The following is a 22,432-nucleotide window of genomic DNA, read 5'->3' on the forward strand; positions in this document are numbered from 1 at the left end:
CTTGAAATTTTAGATATAGGTTCCTTTGACATGGATCTAACTAGGGTTGAGTCCAAAGCAATAAATTTTAAGGGGTCATAATAGGAGTCAAATAAAAAAAATTGACCGTTTTTTTCTTTTTTTTTGTTTTGCTCAAACATCCGTGCAACCGCCGGGCACCCATGCTAGTATATATATATATATATATATATATATATATATATATATATATATATATATATATATATATATATATAAGAATAGACTGAGTGAAGGATGATTTGTTGGGGTGACAACCACAGTATATAAAATATCGTATTATCATAGGGGAATTTAGCACCCTTCCTTCTCTTTCTATTTTTTTTTATTGAGCCAATAACTTAAACGCGCCATGTGGGTGATTTACTAAATATAGAAAGTTGGGTGAAAACTCATGTCTTACGAATATATTGGAAGGAGAAAAAGCTACCAGCGTTTTAACTGTTGGAAGTCGTTTTTGCTAAGCCTTTGTTCATGTTTAAATTATTTTTATACATGTTATGTCTTTTAATTTTATTCATTTACTTAGTATCCATCCAATCATTTTAATTTAACGTTGTGGCTCCAATGAACCGAGTAATATGGTTGTAACGTTGACTAATTTGAGTATTTTTTTTTCTGATGTTGATATAATTTTACTTATAAAAGTTATACATATATATTACGTCCGTGTGTGTGTAAATCTATTTTTTGACTCATGAAGAACAGTGTTTTATCCAGCACTACGTGATAGAGAATAGTGACGTTTTGTTTAATTAAACATAGATAAGTTAAAAGTAAAAGATCGAAAATGTCAAGACATTAGACGTAAAAGACATTAGGAAGAAATCGTTTAACAGAAAAAAAGTTCCTCAAGATTACCAATGTTTGACAAATCTTATTGGACTAATTTACCGTTTTTTTTTTTTATTTCGTAAATTATTGGCTAGAGAACCAGTGATTTTTAATCCCTCCCTGAAAATGAGTAATAAACAAGTGTATTGCAGCTGGTGGAGATTACTTCGAAAGGTACTAAAGTTCCTGTATTTACTATAAACAAAACTTATTGAAGCCACTTCCTATATATAATTGTACTGCTGTTGTTTCTTATATTTTAATCAAATGACACTCCAATGTTTATATAAAGTGCCCCGATGTTTATAAAAATTTGTTCAGTAACAAATATAGCTGCAATCTTCCTTTTTATACAAACATCATTGGCATGATGCTTCACATGCAGACATGTTTTACCTGTGATTTATTTCGAAATTTAACATTTGCATACGCAAAGTGTAGTTTTGTAGGAGTATAATATCTTAAGTAAACATACTAGTTCCATTAAAAAAATAGCTTTAACTCCGAGTATTGGTTTACTATGTGGAGCAACGAGAGTTCAAGTTCATAATTACCTCAGAGAGGGTGTCAAACGCAACGTTACAGTCTTCCTTCGAAATGCCGTATGACATATAGACAGTACTGTACTCATGTTTATCGATAATGTTGTCACCTGAAAGAGATAAAAATATTTGCAATTATAATGTATTAAATTAGGATGATACTCAGTAAAATGCATATATATATACATACATATATATATATATATATATATATATATATATATATATATATATATAACTACTTAATTTACTCGAATAAAATTAATATACGAAAGTATAGATTTATGCGTAAACTTTTAGTATTTACTTCAAAAGTGCTTAATACGTAGGTAGAGCTAGTAAGTAAGTTATAAAATGTATATGGCGATTAAGCTACACTGAATATTCCGCGTTTCATCCACTCTAGGATTCATCAGGCTTATGCGCATAAGCCTGAAGAATCCTAGAGTGGATGAAACGCGGAATATTCAGTGTAGCTTAATCGCCATATACATTTTATAACTTACTATATATATATATATATATATATATATATATATATATATATATATATATATATAATGTGTCAAATGGCCTATTGATGCGTCAAGTGTGGGGTACTGTGTGCTTGTCACCTTCCTCTTCCAGTCCCTACCGCTGGCTAGCCTAGGCAAAAAGGAAGCAGAGTGCGTAAGTCTCCCCTGCCAGTACATAGCCTCTCCATAGGAAAGCTCCATGTAGTGCCTCCCCGTGGCGACACATGTAAATTGAGTACCTTGCGGACTCAAGCAGAACTACAGGAGACTCGGAGGTGGTCTGCCCCCAGAAATGCGGCATGCCAGGCCCATCGTTGTATGGACAAGCCCTGATGCCCATGAACAGGCCCCCAGCTATGGGTAAATAGTACCACTGCCTTGTGGTTATTCGTTGGTTCGATAAAGGCTAAGGGAGTAAACCCTAACAGAAAATCTGGAGTGTAGCCCCACAGGCAGCCAAGTGCTGTACTCAGCCTTTCTCTGGTAGCTACTGCAGTCAACCTGGTGCCGGACGTACTGGTACTTCCATTCCTCTGGGCAACACCAGCGAGAGGGGGATTCTGACGATTGGGCAACCCAGTCTCTCCACAGATCTGCCCAGGCCAACGCCCTTGAGAGAAAACTTCAGCTATGCATCTGTATAGGACTAAACAGGGGAGCGACAGTTACCGGTTATAAGCCTACAGGTCAATTGGCGTACAGCTGGGCGCCAGGGGTCGGTCCTAACGGTGGGAGAAGTAATTTAATTTCATTGGACAGCTACCGCCCGCCACAAAGCTGAGCAGCCCTCAGTCAGTAAGGTGCTATCCCGCCACTGGCCACCTACCCTACTGGGTGCGTAGGGTATAGGATGATTCCAACAAGTGGCCAGTAACCATTGCACCAAACAAAACCAAAAGAAACACAAAGAACCCAACACTCAGGCTAGGGTGCTGGAATGTTCGTACTATGACGATTGGCCTATCTACCGACATACGCAACATCTCCGATATTCGAAAAACTGCCATCATCAACAACGAGCTATCGAGACTCAAAGTAGACATCGCTGCACTCCAAGAAACACGCTTAGCTGACACCGGATGCCTAAAGGAATCGGACTATACCTTCTTATGGCAAGGAAAACAGGAAGAGGAGGTCCGGGAACACGGTGTTGGTTTCGCAGTCAGAAATTCACTGCTTCAGAAGGTACAACTCTCTGATTCAGCTACTGAGCGACTAATCTCACTCCAACTGAAGACCACAGATGGAGCAATTAATCTATTATGTGTGTACGCCCCAACACTCGCAGCGCCTGACGACATCAAGGAGCACTTCTACACACAGCTGGATAGCACCATCAAGGCATTTCCACAAAATGAAGACCTGATTATACTTGGGGACTTTAATGTACGTGTGGGTGGCGACAACGATGCATGGCCGAGTTGCCTTGGTAACTTTGGAGTGGGCAAATGCAATGGTAACGGCCAGCGCCTTCTAGAACTCTGTGCCTACCATGACCTCTTCATTACCAACACATTCTTTGCTGCCAGACCGCATCACAGAATGTCCTGGAGACATCCCAGATCAGGGCGTTGGCACCAGCTCGATCTAATCATTACTAGACGAAGGTACCTCAAACATTTTCTGATGTCTAGAGCCTACCACAGTGCTGATTGTGATACAGATCATTCCCTAATATGCAGTAGAGTCAAACTTCAACCCAAAGATTTCTACCACACTAAACACGAGGGTGTTGCCCGTATTGATGTTAGCAAGACCACATACTCAGATCGCAATGCGAAATTCAACGAGATGTTAACCTCCACCTTCAAAGGAGATAACACCCGTACTGCATCTGAACAGTGGGAAACACTGAAAAATGCCATCCACTCTACAGCTCTATAAGTCTTTGGGAGGAGGACAGGTAGCAAACGCAATGACTGGTATGATGCCAACTCTGCTACCCTCAACCCTCTGATTGAGGCAAAGCGTTTGTCCTTGCTCTCCTACAAGGCCAACCCATCTCCTACATCGCTGGCTGCACTGAGGCTTTCCAAAAGGGCAGTTCAAAAGGCTGTAAGAGAAGCTGCAAACAACTACTGGATGGAGCTCTCCAAGTCTATCCAGCATGCAGCTGATACAGGAAATATAAAAAATATGTATAACGGGATCAGGAGAGCTACAGGACCCATAATTAACAAAACTGCTTCACTGAAGTCTAAATCGGGTGAACCCATACTATACAAAGTTAAACAGCTAGACAGATGGGTTGAACACTACTCCGAGCTTTACTCCAGGGAAAACATGGTACATCAGTCCACCCTGGATGCCATTGATCGTCTACCGCTGATGCATGAGTTCGATGAGGAGCCTTCCATAGAAGAACTATCCTGGGCAATAGACAGACTGCCATCAGGAAAAGCCTCAGGAAAGGACTATATTCCAGCAGAGGTCTTAAAAAGTGGAAAGGCTAGCCTGCTTGAGCCCCTCCATAGTCTTCTGATACAGTGTTGGAGAGAAGGCTCAGTGCCTCAGGGCATGAGAGACGCAAATATCATCACTCTCTACAAACACAAAGGGGACCGCGGTAACTGCAACAACTACCGCGGTATCTCACTGTTGAGTTTCGTTGGCAAGCTATTCGCACGTATAGTATTACTGCGACTACACGTTCTTGCCGACCGAATCTACCCAGAATCTCAATGCGGCTTTCGTTCAGAGAGATCAACAATCGATATGATCTTCTCCCTACGCCAACTGCAAGAGAAGTGCAGAGAGCAAAACCAGCCTCTGTATGTTGCCTTCATAGACCTGACCAAGGCATTCGATCTCGTGAGCAGAGATGGACTATTCAAAATTCTCCCACTGATCGGATGCCCACAAAAACTCCTCAGCATCATAAGATCATTTCATGATGGCATGAGGAGCATTGTGCAATTTAACGGTGGCATGTCTGCTGAGTTCGGAGTGAGGAGTGGTGTCAAATAGGGTTGTGTGTTGGCCCCAACACTCTTCGGCATCTTCTTCTCCCTACTTCTGAGGCATGCTTTCAAGAACACAACGGATGGTATCTGCTTGCACTCCAGGTCAGATGGTGGTCTCTTCAACATCGCCAGACTCCGCTCCAGGACAAAGACCAGGACAGTTCGGATAAGAGACATGCTGTTTGCCGATGATGCAGCTATAGCATCGCATCAGGAAGATGGTCTTCAAAGACTGATGGATAGGTTTGCTAATGCTTGCAGCCTGTTCGGTCTCACCATCAGCCAGAAGAAAACGCAAGTCATGGGACAAGCAACCGCCTCCCCACCCAGCATCACAATCCAAAGCACACCACTAGAGGTCGTACGCCAGTTTCAATATCTAGGCTGCACTGCTTCAGACACCCTCTCATTGGACGTGGAGCTAAACAAAACGATTGGAAAGGCATCCACAATCTCTCTAAACTAACTAAAAGAGTCTGAGAAAACAGGCACCTTACCACTTCCACCAAGATGACCGTCTACAGAGCGTGCATCCTCAGTGTTCTACTGTATGGGAGTGAATCCTGGACTACATACTCAACGCAAGAGAGGAAACTGCGGGTCTTCCATATGATATGTATACGTAGGATACTTGGTATCACATGGCAGGACAGAGTGAGTAATACTGATGTTCTGCAGAGAGCGGGCATCCCATCCATTTACTCCCTACTGCGTGAGCGACGTCTTCGCTGGCTGGGCCATGTGTGCAGGATGGATGATGGGCGCATCCCTAAAGACCTTCTCTATGGCGAGCTTGCCTCAGGCTCAAGAAAGAGGGGACGACCCCATCTTCGCTACAGGGATGTCTGCAAGCGTGACATGAAGGCTTTCTCGGTGGACAGGAATACATGGGAAGCCTCTGCAGCTGACAGAACTGCCTGGAGGAAAATGATACGCCAGGAGATTATCATCAGCGAGAGGACCCTCCATGTTGAAAACGCTGCAAAGAGAGCTAGGAGAAGAGCGAGTGTATAGGCGAAACAGCCGGACGAAGCGGCAAATTGCATAACAACCTTCGTATGTCAAGGCTGTGGCAGACTATGCAAATCAAGAATTGGTCTCTACAGTCACACAAAAGGATGCATATAGGCAACATCTTAATACGGCGCTGATCCATAGTCGTTTCGACTGACGGATGCCACACACACACACACACACACACACACACACACATATATATATATATATATATATATATATATATCAATTAAAGGCGGCATTATAAGTCGGGAGTTGTGTAGCGAAACGTTTGTTAACATTATATTTAAATTTCTGCTTGTTAGTGGTCGCGTAAACAAGAAGCACAGGGGTAATTATAAACTCTAATTATAAAAGCAATTATGGAGAACTATTGTCCGGCACTCATTGATTTCTACGGTTAATGAGTGTGATTTGGTTAATGGTTGAGCATATTAGTGGTATTTTCGTAAAGAGGGTGCAGGTAGTTTAAGTTTGTTAGGACATATTTTATGGAATTCAATGCAACACAGAAACGCAACATTGCGACGGGGTTTAAGTTTGGCTCCACAAAGTTGGGAACTAGCTGATTAGAAATCTTAACTGTACTCTGTCCGACTGGTTGATTACACACTCTTTAACAGATAAATCAATTACACATTCTTTAATAAGTAAATCAATTACACATTCTTTAATAAATAACTCAATTACACATCCTTTAATAAGTAAATAAAATAATTTGAATAAAATAATCATGTACAAAAAAATCTGCTTTAATAAAGATGAAATTGAAACATTAACATAGGAAGTCTTATATATTTGACATGCCAACGAAAGTAGGAAGTCTTATATATTTGACATGCCAACGAAATTTATAATTCGCATGAAAGCGTGACAGACAAATAGAGGGGCGGTGCTTTATATAAAGATTCGTAGACGCATGTAAAAGTACTATTTCAATTGTATGTTATATAAATACATTAGCGTTACTGATACATCTTTATAGAAAGCTTCTGCATGCAATCGACACGGGCAAGACTATCTGACATCGGTGTCATATTTGTCATTTCTGTAGCGATTGAATTCGTGTCTGTACTTAAATAAGCAAACTTCAAAGGCTGTAAAATTTCTTAACGTTTGTATCTACAGACATTACGCGATCAATTGCCGTTTCATTTCGATCAGCCAACCAACTCACACATATTTTCTCCAGTACTCGAGTATAAATGCCCATGAAAAAGAATTGATTGCTAATCAAAAGATGATGAACCGTATGTGAGTAAACACTGATCAATTATATCAGCTGCGTTTGATTACTTATGTAATGGTACATTGCCAAAAATATTATTCACAATATATTTATGAGTAGCCTGGATGGCAGGCTTTGCTCAGGTGTTTGGAGGTATGTGTTCAGCACAGACAAACAAAAAAAATGGTAGTAGGTAGGCTCAAACCCGTGACGCGAAGTCGAAAAAGAAAGTGAAAGAAATTTTTCACGGTTATTCCATGACGCGACTGGAAGTTCGAAACGTTACAATTAGGCAAAGTCAATCTAACCAATACGATGACTTGCAAAAATGGCTCGCAAAAAGACGGACCCGTCCTTGTATAAAATTGCATAGTAAAGGGCGAAGAAATTAATGGTTGTAGCCAGATTTTGAATATTTGTCGTCCGAGACGTCGAGCTTGAAAGTGATACCGATCTCCTGAAAATCTGTCGCCTTTGTCTTAGGCAGACATACACATATACATGATGTTTTGTTTTAGGCAGACATACACATATACATGATGATTGCAACGTCTTGTCAGACGAGTGCCACTCCCTCAGACATTTAAAATCCATCATTCCAAATGTCTGAGGGAGTATCTATACAAATATGATGCTACAGAGTTTTAGCTTTTCATGACGTAAAGACAGAAACTTGGGTTTAGATGCATTAAAAGTAACCAGCCACCTCTTTTCCCATTGTACAACATGTTCAAGATCAGAGGAGAGAGAATCAGAAAGAACATTCATTTACGGCCTTTGATGTGTTGCCATAAATGGTAGTGTCGTCAGCATAAATATCTAAATGACTATAGGATGTTATTTGGATGATCATTGATGTAGATCAGGAAAAGAGTTAGGCCCACGTGTGACCCTTGAGTGAGGCCAGCATTAATACTGTAAGCTTCTGATTTCTACCCATCAACCACGACACTTATGAACTTATCAGAGAGAAACGATTTAATAATTGAAAAGATACTTACAGCTATACCGTAGCGGGAAATCTTGTGAAGTAGACCTTTATGCAATACACTATCAAAGGTGTCTGGTATGTCAAGAGCAATTGTCCTAGAAAAGAAGCCTCCGTCGATTCGTAATGAGAAATTCCACGTCTCATGTGTGTAGCGTTTTCTATGGACAGTATCTGTTTGCAACGGATACCTATATGTTGAACATATTAATTAGGAACATTTTTTCCGCAAGTTTAAACATCACCGTATTTATACCCAATGTTAAAAGAAATCAGGCTTTTATTAGTGTGAACATCGCCTCTTCTTTGGCAGAGTCACGATTTCAAGGATAATTCCGCCAAATTTATCAAAATGCTGTTGAGTACATTTGGAACCTATAAGGTTTCGGACATCCAAACAAAATATGCCATATGTTTATCTATGTATGAGCAAGAATTTTATTGTTATATAAAGCTAATACCACCCTGTCTTCATTGCATGTTCAGTCATTTTTCCTTCTTTCTATTTGAAACGTAACAACAGTTAACATTTCCTTATGCGATCCATGTCCAGACAAGTTTAGCAAAGTAGTGACAGTTAATCAATAGTTTTTGGGTGCTATCTTCTTGGAGCTTGACAGATCAGGTTAATTATGCTTCGGTTTGTAATGTTGATGTCCGGCAAAGATTACTGACAGCGAGGTTTGGTGTACACATATTTCTTGTCTGAATCAGGAAATGTTGGACGAAATTGAAGTGTACAGCAGACTCACGACTATTTCGAGTTTTCATTGCGTCACATGTGATTCTATGTATGCTTCTATAATTAATTTTCCGATATATATCGAAAAAGGTAATAGTTTAAGGATAAGAAGTAAATTATATCTTTATTCATTTTCTGTTTACCTACATCATTTTGATAATAAGGAATGGCATCGGTTGATATATTTTCCTTTCAGTTAAATAATGAGATATTAGAAATAATCTAACCATAGAAATAATGCGTACTTTTGTCTGTTTATTTTGGCATTATTTTCAGTATCATCTAAAAAGAAATACGGTTTGTGATAGCACAATTATTGTTTCAGATAAGTTTCACGTTACTTATAGACTCTTCTAAAGGTGAAGTGCAATGTCTATTTAGACGTAAAAGTCTTATTTTTCCGCGAATAAAGTAATCTTTCTTAACAATAAAAATAGTTATACTCAGTGACACGATGATGTATTTTACTTGTGCCCTATTCACTGGTTAATAACATCATTAGTACCAGCCTAGTTCCATTACTCCTCGTATTATTTGGAATTTATCTTGAGTGTTATTTTCATAACGGTACGGTCGATATTACCCCCGACCTTCTCAAGTGGCGAACTCATGAATGTTTCTGTTGGACCCGGTCTCTACCAAATTACTCAGACAATTGTTAGTCTAAACATGTGAAATTTTAAATAAAGGTTATTCAGAGATAGGGCAAGCTTCCAATCGGTTTGGGTCGAAAATTTGAGCTACCAATATATAAATGTATGTATGTATGTTTGTATGTCTGCCTTAAACTTGCGACAGAGGCGACAGATTTTCACATAATTAGTATCGTTCTGAAGCGCCAACCTTTCAGACGACAAATACCGAAAATTTGGCTAAAAAATGAATTTCTTCACCTAAACTGGACACTTTTCTACAGGGAGGGTCGCTTTTTTCGCCGATATTTTAGAAAGTCATACCCTCTTTTCGATTTTCCTGCCTTAATTTAAACCTATGTCACTTCCGGTTTGGTGGTAGTCGTAACAGCAAAGACGTCACGTTTTCCCCCGTTATTTTTCTCCTTCGCGGCACGAGTTCGAGCCTGCCTTCCTACTACCACTTTTGTCTTTGCTCAACACACACCTCCAAACACCCGGGCATCGCCGGGCACCGCCGGGCACCGCTGAACACCCATGTTGATATATATATATATATATATATATATATATATATATATATATATATACATATATAATCATATTAATACCCACAGACACTAATTTTTGACCCTTCCAGAATCATAAGTACAGGAAGTTACGATTGTTAGTGATGATTTGAACCCCGAAACGAAGCCGCCTCTGTGTCCATTTGCAGGAAACATAACCGCAGCGCCAATATCAACCGCAACGATAGTCAAGTGAATTCAAACATTTATAAAGGCTATTATTAAAGACTTTATTAAATGTCGATCTACGGTGATCGACCGACTTGAGGTAACGATATCGCACGTAGACTAAATGACCGACGTTTCATTCAGCAACAGTGCTTTACTATTAAAAACATGTTTCTTAAAGTGGCGGAATACACGCACACAGACACAAACACATACACACACAAACATATACACACATATAAATTATGAATGGAATGGAATAATAATAATAATAATAATAATAATAATAATAATAACAATAATAATAATAATAATAATAATAATAATAATAATAATAACCGAAGTTAACGTACAAATAGACATTTTCCAAGGAGACTCATTATCACCATTACTGTTCATCATAGCCATGATGCCCTTGAATAGTATTCTGAGAAAGTGCCAAGCCGGATACAAGTTCCCCAATACAGAGGAAAAAATGAACCATCTGATGTACATGGACGATCTGAAACTTTTTGCAAGGACCGAAAAGTAGCTAGAGACACTAATTAACACTACAAGGATCTTCAGCCAAGATATCCAAATGGAATTTGGAATGGAAAAGTACGTACTACTAGTTATAAAAAAGGAAAAACTGGAAACGATAGAAGCATAAAACTACCAAACCAAACAGAAATGAGGGCACTAGGAGAACACCACGACTATAAATACTTGGGAATTCTGGAGGCGGACACCATCAAAGCAACAGAAATGAAAGAGAAAATTGGAAAGGAATACCTCAGGAGAACAAGAAAACTCCTGGAAACCAAATTATATAGTAGAAACCTAATAAAAGGTATAATTACATGGGCAGTGTTACTAGTGACATACTCTGGACCGTTTATAGGATGGACAAAAGAAAAACTGAGACAGCTCGACCAGAAAACCAGGAAACTGATGACTATGCATAATGCACTACACCCAAAGGACGGTATTGTCATACTCTACGTGAAAAGGAAAGACGGCGAGAGAGGACTGATCTGTATAGAAGAGTGTGTGAAGGAAAAAAAAAAGAACTAGAAAAATACATAATGCAAAGCACTGAAAGGATAGACACGGAGAAAACCAACAAACCAGAAACCAGAGAGACAAAAGACAAAACGAGAACAGAAAAATGGAAGATTCATAAGAATGACAAAAGATGAGAATAACGATAACACCTGGACATGGATGCGAAAAGGACAACTGAATCTCTAATAACTGCAGCACCAGATAACTCGATAAGAACCAACCATATCAAAGCAAGGATCGATAAAACACAAGAAGACAGCAAATGAAGACTCTGTGGACAAAAAGACGAAACCATATAGTAAGTGAATACAGCAAACTGGCCCAAAAGGAAAACAAAAACAGGCATGACCAAGTGGGGAGGCAATGCATTGGGAATTGTGCAAATGGCTGCATTTTGAGCGTACAGATAAATCAATTGTAAGAGGCTGTTGCTATGATGCAAATTTATTTGCAAATGCTATCGAAGGAGGAGGGGAGAGCTGGACGTCTGGGGAGACTTGTTATCACTCGGCTTCCAGAGAACATCACAGGTCTCCAATCAGATCGTTTGTTGGCTTGTGTGAAAGCTCCATATGGGCCAATAATGATACATGGGATAGTAATAATAATAATAATAATAATAATAATAATAATAATAATAATAATAATAACACGCAAATTAATATACGAAGATATAATTTTATGCATAGATTTTCAGTATTTACTTCAACAGTGATAGGTAGAGCTAGGTAGTAAGTTAAGCCTGACGAATTCTCACGAGAATGAAACGCGGAATATTCTGTGTAGCTTAATTGGCATATATATTTTCATAACTTACCATCTTGAAATACCTCATTGTTACGCAAGACTTTTGGTGCATCAAGATAGGGAACAGATGGCAATTATTTCTCAACAACATGGTCGACTTACCTGATGTATCGTTAACATCGAACATGAAGTTCATGTATTTTGTCAGCCATTCGGGCAAGCTTTCTCCCTTCTCGACGCTCTTGACGCATTCGGCCCACATCTTCAGCCATTCTTCTTTTGTCACCTGCTCATCCTGGAATAACAAAAAGAACAGAGGCACCACAACGTTAGTTAATTGCATTGCTTCTATCATGCACGGTTTGCCAAAAAAAAAAAATAATAAAGCATTCAATACACAGCTCAAATATAATTGGAATGAATAAAATTTCAAGTGAACACGTGAGACCAATCCCGTCAGCATACACACGCACAGGAATACTCTGAGGAAGTTCTCGGTTCGAATCAACGCCTCAAATTAAAAAAAAGATGAACAACTGATGTCCAATAATCCCCCGTGAAAGTATATTTGTGATATATTTTAACAGCATGTTGATATATGATATATAAGGAATTTATTTCTAATACTGTGGGGCATTGTATATATATATATATATATATATATATATATATATATATATTTATATATATATATATTTATATATATATATAACAATAAATTATTATAATATATTTACTAAATTTTACTATATGAATTTACTTACTTTTTTTCCTGAAATTGCAGATACCGGCCATCTTCGCCCCTGAAATAATTTTTATTTTTTATCTTTATTCTTTTCTTATTTTATTTTATATTATATATTATATTTTATATTTTATTTTTTATAATATTTTATTTTTTTATTTTTTATATATTCTTTATTTTTTATTTATTCATTATACATTTATTTATTTATTTTTATTTTCCTTTTTTATTTTTTTATTTTTTATTTTCCTTTTAGTGTCGTTTAATAACTCTTGCTGACATTTTTTAAAGTGATAACCTGTACACTTCAGTTGACCTATATTATTTTGCCCTATATATATTTACGCACCTTTAACATTTCCTGTCTGGGTCGTTTTGACTTTTGTTTCCCTTTATTTTATATTTTACTTTATCATTTTTTTCTCTCTCCTTTTTCTTTCTAGATCTTTTTTATTTATAGTTATGTCTCGGAAGTAGAGTGAAAAGCACATCTTATTTTTCTTTTATTAATAATATTATTTTCCTTGTACACATGTTTGTGAATTATTCCATGGATTTCTGCCTTTGGATTATTATGGACCATCTTCTTCCAATTACGGGATGTCTTTGGATTTTACTTGTACAAAGTGAAATTCTTTTAACTTTCTTGAAGTTTTACATTTCGATTTCACTGTCACTGGATTTTTTATCTTCCACCAGACTATCTATTCACGTGTAATCACCTTTTTCTTTACCATATTCCCTCTGCTTAACTTATTTTGTTTTCAAGTAAGATCTTTGACTTACTTGTTGTTTCATCAAATACTTCTGCATGCAAAATCCGATCCTGCATTTTGCTAATTCCTACCCTCTGAGTAGAAGGAGAGTATTTCTTCGCAACTCCGCGGATTAAGCACTATCCATTTATCTAGTGTTTCCTTTTCAGATTAAATATGTTTTTAACTCATTTCAAAGTGTATTTTAACTTATATATATATTATGTGTATATATATATATATATATATATATATATATATATATATATATATATATATATATATATTGGTTCAATAATTTTGATCTCATTGGTAGTAATTTTAATAATAATAATAAAAATAATAATGATGATGATTATGACAATGATGATTATGATTATGATGATGATGATAATGATGATGATGATGATGATGATGATGATGATGATGATGATGATGAGTTTACTTGCATTTTACGAGGTTTACTGTCACTCAAAGTCAAGAGCCGACGAGCGAGCGTTACTCATGATAAATAGATGCTTAATACCTGTTGCGATAATAAAACAGATAGGAAATGGATAAATAAAGAGATGGAAAATGATGTTAATCTGAGGAAACATGTTGTCGCTCAGATTTATTATTGGTTATTGTCAATCACTTATAATGACTTGCGAGAAAATTCTTAGAAAATAAAGTAATAATCATAATTATTAAATAATAATAATAATAATAATAATAATAATAATAATAATAATTACTATTATCATTATTATTATCATTATTATATATATATATATATATATATATATATATATATATATATATATATATATATATATATATTAATACGATAGCGTGTGTGTTCTTTTGTGTCTCATGCTTACATCCGGTTCAATTGTCAAATAAAAAAAAATTAGTGTCGCCGTTGAGGCAAAGCTAATAAAAATGATAAAACTAATTTGTTCTTCTTGGCCTTTTGGCCAATATCAAAGTGTAGTATCTGTTCTTCAGACGCTACATTTCAGTTTCTACTCTCTCAGTGGAAGAGAAATCCTTTACGACTAAGACAATGTTTTGGTTCTTTTCTCCAGGTTAAAAAACGACGTAGGGTTGCATTGTAAATAGGTACTATATTTAATCTAACAAAGTTTTAAAATTACATGAGTAACTGGGAAAAGTAATTTCTGATTTACTTACAAAATGCCCTGGAAATATCCCCTCTGATTAATTATAAAGTGAACTGGAAATGTCTGTTCTGATTAATTACAAAATGCCCTGAAAAATGTCCCTTCTGATTATTTTTTGTTTACTTGTCTCCCCACAAGGGCATAGTTGGACAGTAGGTCGGTAAAAAATTTAGGCGGAAACCAGCTCCCCGAAAGATGCACTCTGGTCTGTATATATAAAAAAAATGTATCAGTAATGAAGGATTTCCCCTCCATTAACAAAGACCAAAAGGGGGGGGATGTAAGTCACTGGAATACTGAGACTGATACGACACTCAGAAATTCATGTTGAAACAATGGTTTCCCAATCGCTTACCGTGTTAATGTTTTATGTATTAATTAATTAATGTATTAATTTCGAAAAGTTTATGGTTTAAACATTCCTTTATTTCAAGTATATTTTAAACGGTGTTGTGATAAATATGAAGTCAGTCCCGGAAATGACTTACACCGTTTAAGATTTAAACATTACTTTATTTCATGTATATTTTTAACAGTAGTGTAGGAGATATAAAATTAGTACCGGAAATGGCTGAAACCGTTTACGCCTTAAACATTACTCTATTTAATGTTGGGTGGGTGATATGAAGTCAGTCCCAGAAAGGGCATAAACGATTTACTATTTAGACATTACATTATTTCATGTATATTTTTAGCAGTCGATTGGGGATATAAAGTCAGTCCCAGAAATGGCTGAAACAGTTTACGATTTAAACTTACTTTATTTCATGTATATTTTTATGGGGGGGTGGACAGTCCCGGGTTTCAATGAGATAAGTGCAAATATATACTAGCAGAAAGCGTCGCACACTATTGAATGAGATAGGTGGAAAGCATATAGTAGCAGAATACCCAGTGTTGTCCGGGATCGAATAAGATAGGTGAAAGATATATACTAGAAGAATATGCGGCATCGCCCGGGATTAGATAAGATAGGTGGAACATATATACTATGAGAATACACGATATTGATTGGTGTGTTTGTGATGAAATAATCAGCCCAGTATATCAATAATTTTGATATATATCAAAATTATTCTTTACGTTAGGGGGAGCGACATAGTGGGTTAAAGTTATGAAAATTATTGTCGAAATTAGTTACATATCCAAGAAGTATGAAAAATGATGAAATGTGAGTTACTTGATTGGTGTGTTTGTAAGGAAATAATCAGCCCATACAATAAATCAAAGTTCTTATATTAGTAGGTGGGGGCATAATGTGGGTTTTTGATTATCAAAGATGATTGGCAGAATTAATAATATATCCAAGAATTATGAAAAATATGAAATATGAGTTAATTAATTCGTGTGTTTGTAATGAAATAATCAGCTAACGCAATATATCAAAGTTATTATATTTGTAAGTGGGAGACTTTAAGGTGTGTTAAACTTATAAAAAAATTATTACCGAATTAGTAACATATCCAAGAATTATGAAAAATGATTAAATGCGAGTTAATTGATTGGTGTGTTTGTAATGAAATAATCAGCTCAGGAAATATATCAAAGTTATTATTTTAATAAGAGAGGGCGATAAGGTATGTTTACATTATTAAAAATGATTGTCGAAATTAGTAACACATGCAAGAATTATGAAAAATGATGAAATGTGAGTTTATTGATTGGAGTGTTTATAATATAATAATCAGTCCAGACAATATATCAAAGTTATCATGTTAGTAAGAGAGGGCGATAAGGATGGTTTCAATTATGAAAAATAATTGTCAACATTAGTAACATATCCAAGAATTATGAAAAATGATAATATATGATTTAATGCATTAGTGTGTTTTCAACGATATAATCAACCAGACAATATATCACAGTTATTATTTTTATAAGGCAAGGGATTATATCAGTTAAAACGATAAAAAATGATTGTCGAAATTAGTAACATATCTAAGAATTATGAAAACTGATGAAATGTGAGTTAATTGATTGGTGTGTTTTAATGAAAAAATCAGCCCAAACAATATATCAAAGTTATTATATTTGTAAGTGGGAGACTGTAAGGTGTGTTTTACTTATTAAAAATGATTGTCGAAATTAGTAACATATCCTAGAATTATGAAAAATGATAAAATGTGAGTAAATTGATTGGTGGGTTTGTAATGAAATAATCTGCCTAGACAATATACCAAAGTTATTATTTTAGTAAAGTGTGCGATATGGTAAGTTTTAATGGTGAAAAATAATTGTAGAAATTAGTACCATATCCAAGAATTATTAAAAATGATGAAATGTGATTTAATTGATTGTTTTGTTTTGTTATGAAAAATCAGCCCATACGATATATCAATTGTTTATTTCAGTAAGGGGAGAGGTGATAATGTGGGTTCAAATTATGAAAAATTATTTCGAACATAGTAACATATTCAATAATTATGAGAATGATGAAATGTGAGTTTATTGACTGCTGTGTTTGTAATGAAAGAATCAGCCCAGGAAATATATCAAATTTATTATTTCAGTAAGGGGCGATAAAAGGGCTAGAATAATATGAATGTGCCTTCCTTCACGATGAACAGAACGCCCACAGAATACCCAGCAACAATATATTACATATGAAAAATGCCGCTGTGGACTTATCACAGGTCCCCCTAGTTATTATTATTATTATTATTATTATTAGTGTTGTTGTTGTTGTTGTTGTTGTTGTTGTTGTTGTTGTTGTTGTTGTTGTTATAGGACTTGTAGTAGTAGCAATGCATCACATGTTATCTCAGGAGAATTATGTTTCTATAAATATTAGTGATATTTACATAATTATAATTAGCAGTAGTAGTAGTTGTACGGGTAGTAGTAGTACGAGTAGTAGTAGCAGTGGTGGTGGTAGAATGCTAGTTATTATTATTATTATTATTATTATTATTATTATTATAGGACGTGTAGTAGTAGCTTTGCATCACATGTTATCTCAGTTATCAATTATGTTTCTATAGATATTAGTGATATTTATATTATTATTATTATCATCATTATTATTATTAGTAGTAGTAGCAGTAGTAATAGTAGTCGTACGGATAGTAGTAGTAGTAGTAGTAGTAGTAGTAGTAGTAAGAGTAGTAGTAGTACAAGTAGTAGTAGTACGAGTAGTAGTAGTAGCAGTGGTGGTGGTAGAATGTAAACAATTTTCATACGAAGTATTCATCCTGACAAATTTTACTTTATATTTAGCATTAGTTTGGAGTAGTTGAATTTGACTTTAACAATACAAGTACTGATAATAATACATTTCAACTCCTACAACTGTTACTATTACTACTAATAGATGGAGAAGAAATAATGTAATACATTGAATAGTCTTGCCACATTTTCAAAGTTAAAGATTAGAAATTGAAGTTTCTTGCTGATATTTATAGCATTTTTATTGGACTAAATACTGAGAATAATTTTATTTTTAGTCTAATCTAATACGTAACCACAATTACAGTTTGTAGCCATGAATCATGGGACTTTTTGAGATCTAGATTTTTACATTTTAATAATTTTTTCGATACTTTAGTTTAGAAACCTTGAGCAGTGTTTGCAAGTAGCAGTTTATGAAAATTATTCTAGAACAGATGTTAAGCCACTTGATGTAAGGAACTAACAAGGACGAAAACTGATCATTGCAATGACATGGGTTGCCTGGAAATGACCAATGCATATAAGTGGAAATATAATATTCAACAAGAATATAGTTCTGTAAGCTTGCAGCTTGTTGGAAAGTAGCTATCGGAAAAGGAAACTGGATGGCAATGATTTGTAAAAACAACGAATTAGTGACGGCCACTAGACAAATAAGACCAACCAACTCAAATAAAGGGCGCAGATCAAACAATTCTAAAGAACACATACCATAAAAGTATTTATAAATAAGACTTATAACATCTTATTACGTCTGTAAAAGCGGAGTTAAACATAAGTGTTGGGTCAATTAAATTAGAAGTACATTCATACACCTTACAAAGCCCTCTCAAATGGAACATCCAGTTACGAACTTTACATAGCTTCTACCGCTATTACAAAGATAACTATTTGGTAAATTCCCTAGTAAAATATTTCCTGAGAGAGTAACTAAGCTGAATGTATTTACCCATTGTTTTATGGACAAAAGACACATTGTAACTTAGTGTCTTTTCAGCAGATATAATTCGTTTTAAACAAATGACAGTAAAAATTTACACCGATTTTTTACTGTTTGTAAACAATGATTACTTAGTTTTACTGTTTGTAAACAATGATTACTTAGTTAAAATATATTAATATAATGCATTATAATGCATTTATTTTATGTTTGTTTTTATTGTAAATCGCGTATCTCATTAGGGAAGGATTTTAGATATATATGAGATTTCAAAGCATATATAAACAAATCGTTTCGGTCGATGTAATCTCCGATCTTCTTTCGATGTATTTTGTCGAACTTGAGACTGTTTCTGTCGAACTCTGGAATTTGAACAGGATTTCGAACGGAACACTTTACTAATTTCACGTTTCGTCATCCATGTGTAAAAATTTTGAAAGAGGATATTCACATCGAAAAACTAGTGCCTTACATGGTTTTCTATTTCGAACTTATAAACCATCCACATATTTCTTAGTGGGAGTATACAACCCCCCCCAAAATCTTAGATAATTTAATAGTATATTAATTTAATAGTATATTATTTAATAGTATATACATGTAATAGTATATTAATTTAATAGTATATTGGTTTAATAGTATATTTATTTAATAGTATATTTATTTAATAGTATATTTATTTAATAGTATATTAATTTAATAGCACATTAATTTAATATTATATTAATTTAATAGTATATTAATTTAATAGTACATTTATTTAATATTATATTATTTCAATAGTATATTAATTTAATAGTACATTGACTTAATAGTATATTAATTTAATAGTATATTAATTTAATAGTACATTGCTTTAATAGTATATTGCTTTAATAGTATATTAATTTAATAGTATATTGATTTAATAGTATATTAATTTAATAATATATTAATTTGATTGTATATTAATTTAATAGTACATTGATTTAATAGTATATTAATTTAATAATATATTAATTTGATAGTACATTGATTTAATAGTATATTGATTTAATAGCATATTAATTTAATAGTATATTGATTTAATAGTATATTAATTTAATATTACATTGATTTATTAGTCTATTGGTTTAAATAGTATATTGATATAATAGTATTTTGATTTAATAGTATATTGATTCAATAGTGTATTGATTAATTAGTATATTGATTTAATAGAATATTACTTTAATTGTTTATTGGTTTAATAGTATTTTGATTTATTAGTATATTAATTTAATAGTATATTAATTTAATAGTTTATTAATTTAATAATACATTGATTTAATATTATATTGGTTTAATAGTATAATAATATAATAGTATATTGATTTAATAGTATATTAATCTAATAGTATATTGGTTTAATAGTATATTAATTTAATAGTATATTAATTTAATAGTATATTGATTTAATAGTATATTGGTGTAATAGTAGATTGGTTTAAATAATATAATGATGTTAATAATACGAATGCCGTTCCAAAAGTATTGGCTCTTATTTTTTTATTCAGCTCGAATATATCGGAAAGGAAATGTATTGTTATGATGACTGAGCATTTTTATTTATGATCTGAAAGTTTATTCTTCTGTTTCATATATTAACGTTGTGAGACTAAGAAAGCAGCCCCTCTGCTTGACGTGCGTCAGAGGCAGAGATGCGCCATTGAATTCCTACATGTAGAACAAAATTGAATTGATCAACATTCACTGTTGCTAGTTAACTCTTACAGAACGGGTGATACAGTTGATATCATCGAAGTTAGGAGATGGGTTTCCTAATTTTAGAATGATTTCAAAGCTGTTAGTTACAAAGCACCATCGCTGGTAAGCTTACATTGAGAACACTAGTGACTATTTATAAAATTAAATTCTAGAGCATAAAATGTTGTTCGTTTTAATAGCGTCACTCCTAATTTCGTAGCTATTAGTTTTTTTACTTAAATATTTTGATTCGTTACTTGTTAAAAGATCCTTGTATATTGATTGGCACAAAGACAAACCTCGTCCAAACCTACAGAAAATAAAGCTCATTTTATACATGGCTCTTATGACCGAGTCATCTTTTAAGGATAAACATTTTAATAATTGCATGCAATCAATCATACGACGCGCTTATATATGCCATAGTTAAAGGCCGTTATTTTTTTAAAACAGGAAAGTATTGAAGCAATCGAAGATGGTTATATGCGCATAAAAGATTTGCATCAAATGGATGACATTGATACGTAATTTTGAACAGATTTATTTTTTATAAAAGAAGGTGTGTTGAAAGAAAACAACACGTGAAAGACACTTTGACTGACAAGCTACGTGCATTATTTACCTGGAATAGATTTCTTTTAGAATGCTCTGAGAAAGTTAATATCGTCCTTATTCGGGCATTCATGCATTTTAATAACAGCATTATATGGCTGTCATATTATCGAGATTGTTTCGGCATTCAAATTATGAAAAACAAAAAAAAACAAAAAAAACAAGGCTCTATATAGATCATAAGCTCATTTTGAACATTAAAAAATATATATATAAATAAATAAATGTTTTAGATGCAGTTACATCGGTCGGGCATTCTTTTGTTGTGGACAGTTATCCTCATCTACATATTTTTTGTTATTTCACAACGTTTCGACAATCTCAACCTCTTGCCTTCTTCAGGCGATAAACCGTGACGCGATAGAAATGCGGAGTCTTGTAAATTATCTGCAGTAACATCTTCCTTCCGTAGTTGTTGCCTTACGACGTTTTGGCCAACTAATCCTCTCCCTGCTTTGGTAGAATTGAAACCGCTAACTTCAGATAAAGGGTTCCAGATGGCGGTTAATCTCTATGGTTCAAGGTGAGCATCAGACAACCAAGCTTATTTACATCTATTGCTATATAATTTCCAAACTGAACTGTCGCAAAGTGTTATAAACTTTATATATATATATATATATATATATATATATATATATAAAGCTGAACGTCTGTGTGTATGTGTGTGTGTGTCTGGTAACGAATAGGCTCCTATATGGTTGACTATTTTTAAAAAAAACTGATTACATATAATGATAGAAGATGTATCGAGGATCAGGAATATGTATCTTTGATCTGGCAGAACGGTGGTTCATAAAAATTGTGGGGTCTGCGTTCGCGTTTGGCCCCCAAAGTATGGAAATAATAAATGAAAAAAAAACGTTTACATGGATTTTTGATAAAGATGTACATAAGAATACTTGGATAAGTATGTTTTTAACTCTAATAGGGATGGTATAATAAAATTATTGGGTCTGCGTTCGCGCCTGTACTCCATGGAAATATGGCACAAACTTTAACAAAGACTTTTCATATCTATTTGCGTAAGTATATTTTGATAAATATGTTTCAGTTTGAAGAAATATGGTATAATAAAATTACGGGGTGTTCGTTCGCGCCTGACCTCCATAGAATGGAAATATGTCGCAAAGTTTAACACGTTTTTTTAAAAGGGGCGAGAGTCTCTAATAACACCTTAACTTTAATCTTAATTCACGTTTGCTTTTATTTTTTTTTAGTGTAATCATATTGTGTCGAATAAATTCACCTCATAAATTAACTTTCTTATTAAACTGAAAGCAAAAAAAAAAAGTCGGAACTTTTGACAAT

General features: G+C 34.3%; 1 protein-coding gene across 1 annotated transcript in view; it reads right to left on the reverse strand.

Annotated features, from left to right (window-relative positions):
* Positions 1-22,432, reverse strand: part of LOC145279915 (sarcoplasmic calcium-binding proteins I, III, and IV-like) — a 219,756-nt gene that overhangs the window by 1,167 nt on the left and 196,157 nt on the right. Inside the window, exons 5-6 of the mRNA XM_080131472.1 lie at positions 12,173-12,305; positions 1,407-1,504 (exon numbers count right to left, since the gene is read on the reverse strand). Coding sequence (XP_079987598.1) covers positions 1,407-1,504; positions 12,173-12,305 — 231 coding nt within the window. The remainder of the gene's footprint in view (positions 1-1,406; positions 1,505-12,172; positions 12,306-22,432) is intronic.

This window comes from Euprymna scolopes, chromosome 7, assembly GCF_053919585.1.
Source record: "Euprymna scolopes isolate OS-2025 chromosome 7, ASM5391958v1, whole genome shotgun sequence".
Classification (NCBI taxonomy): domain Eukaryota; kingdom Metazoa; phylum Mollusca; class Cephalopoda; order Sepiida; family Sepiolidae; genus Euprymna; species Euprymna scolopes.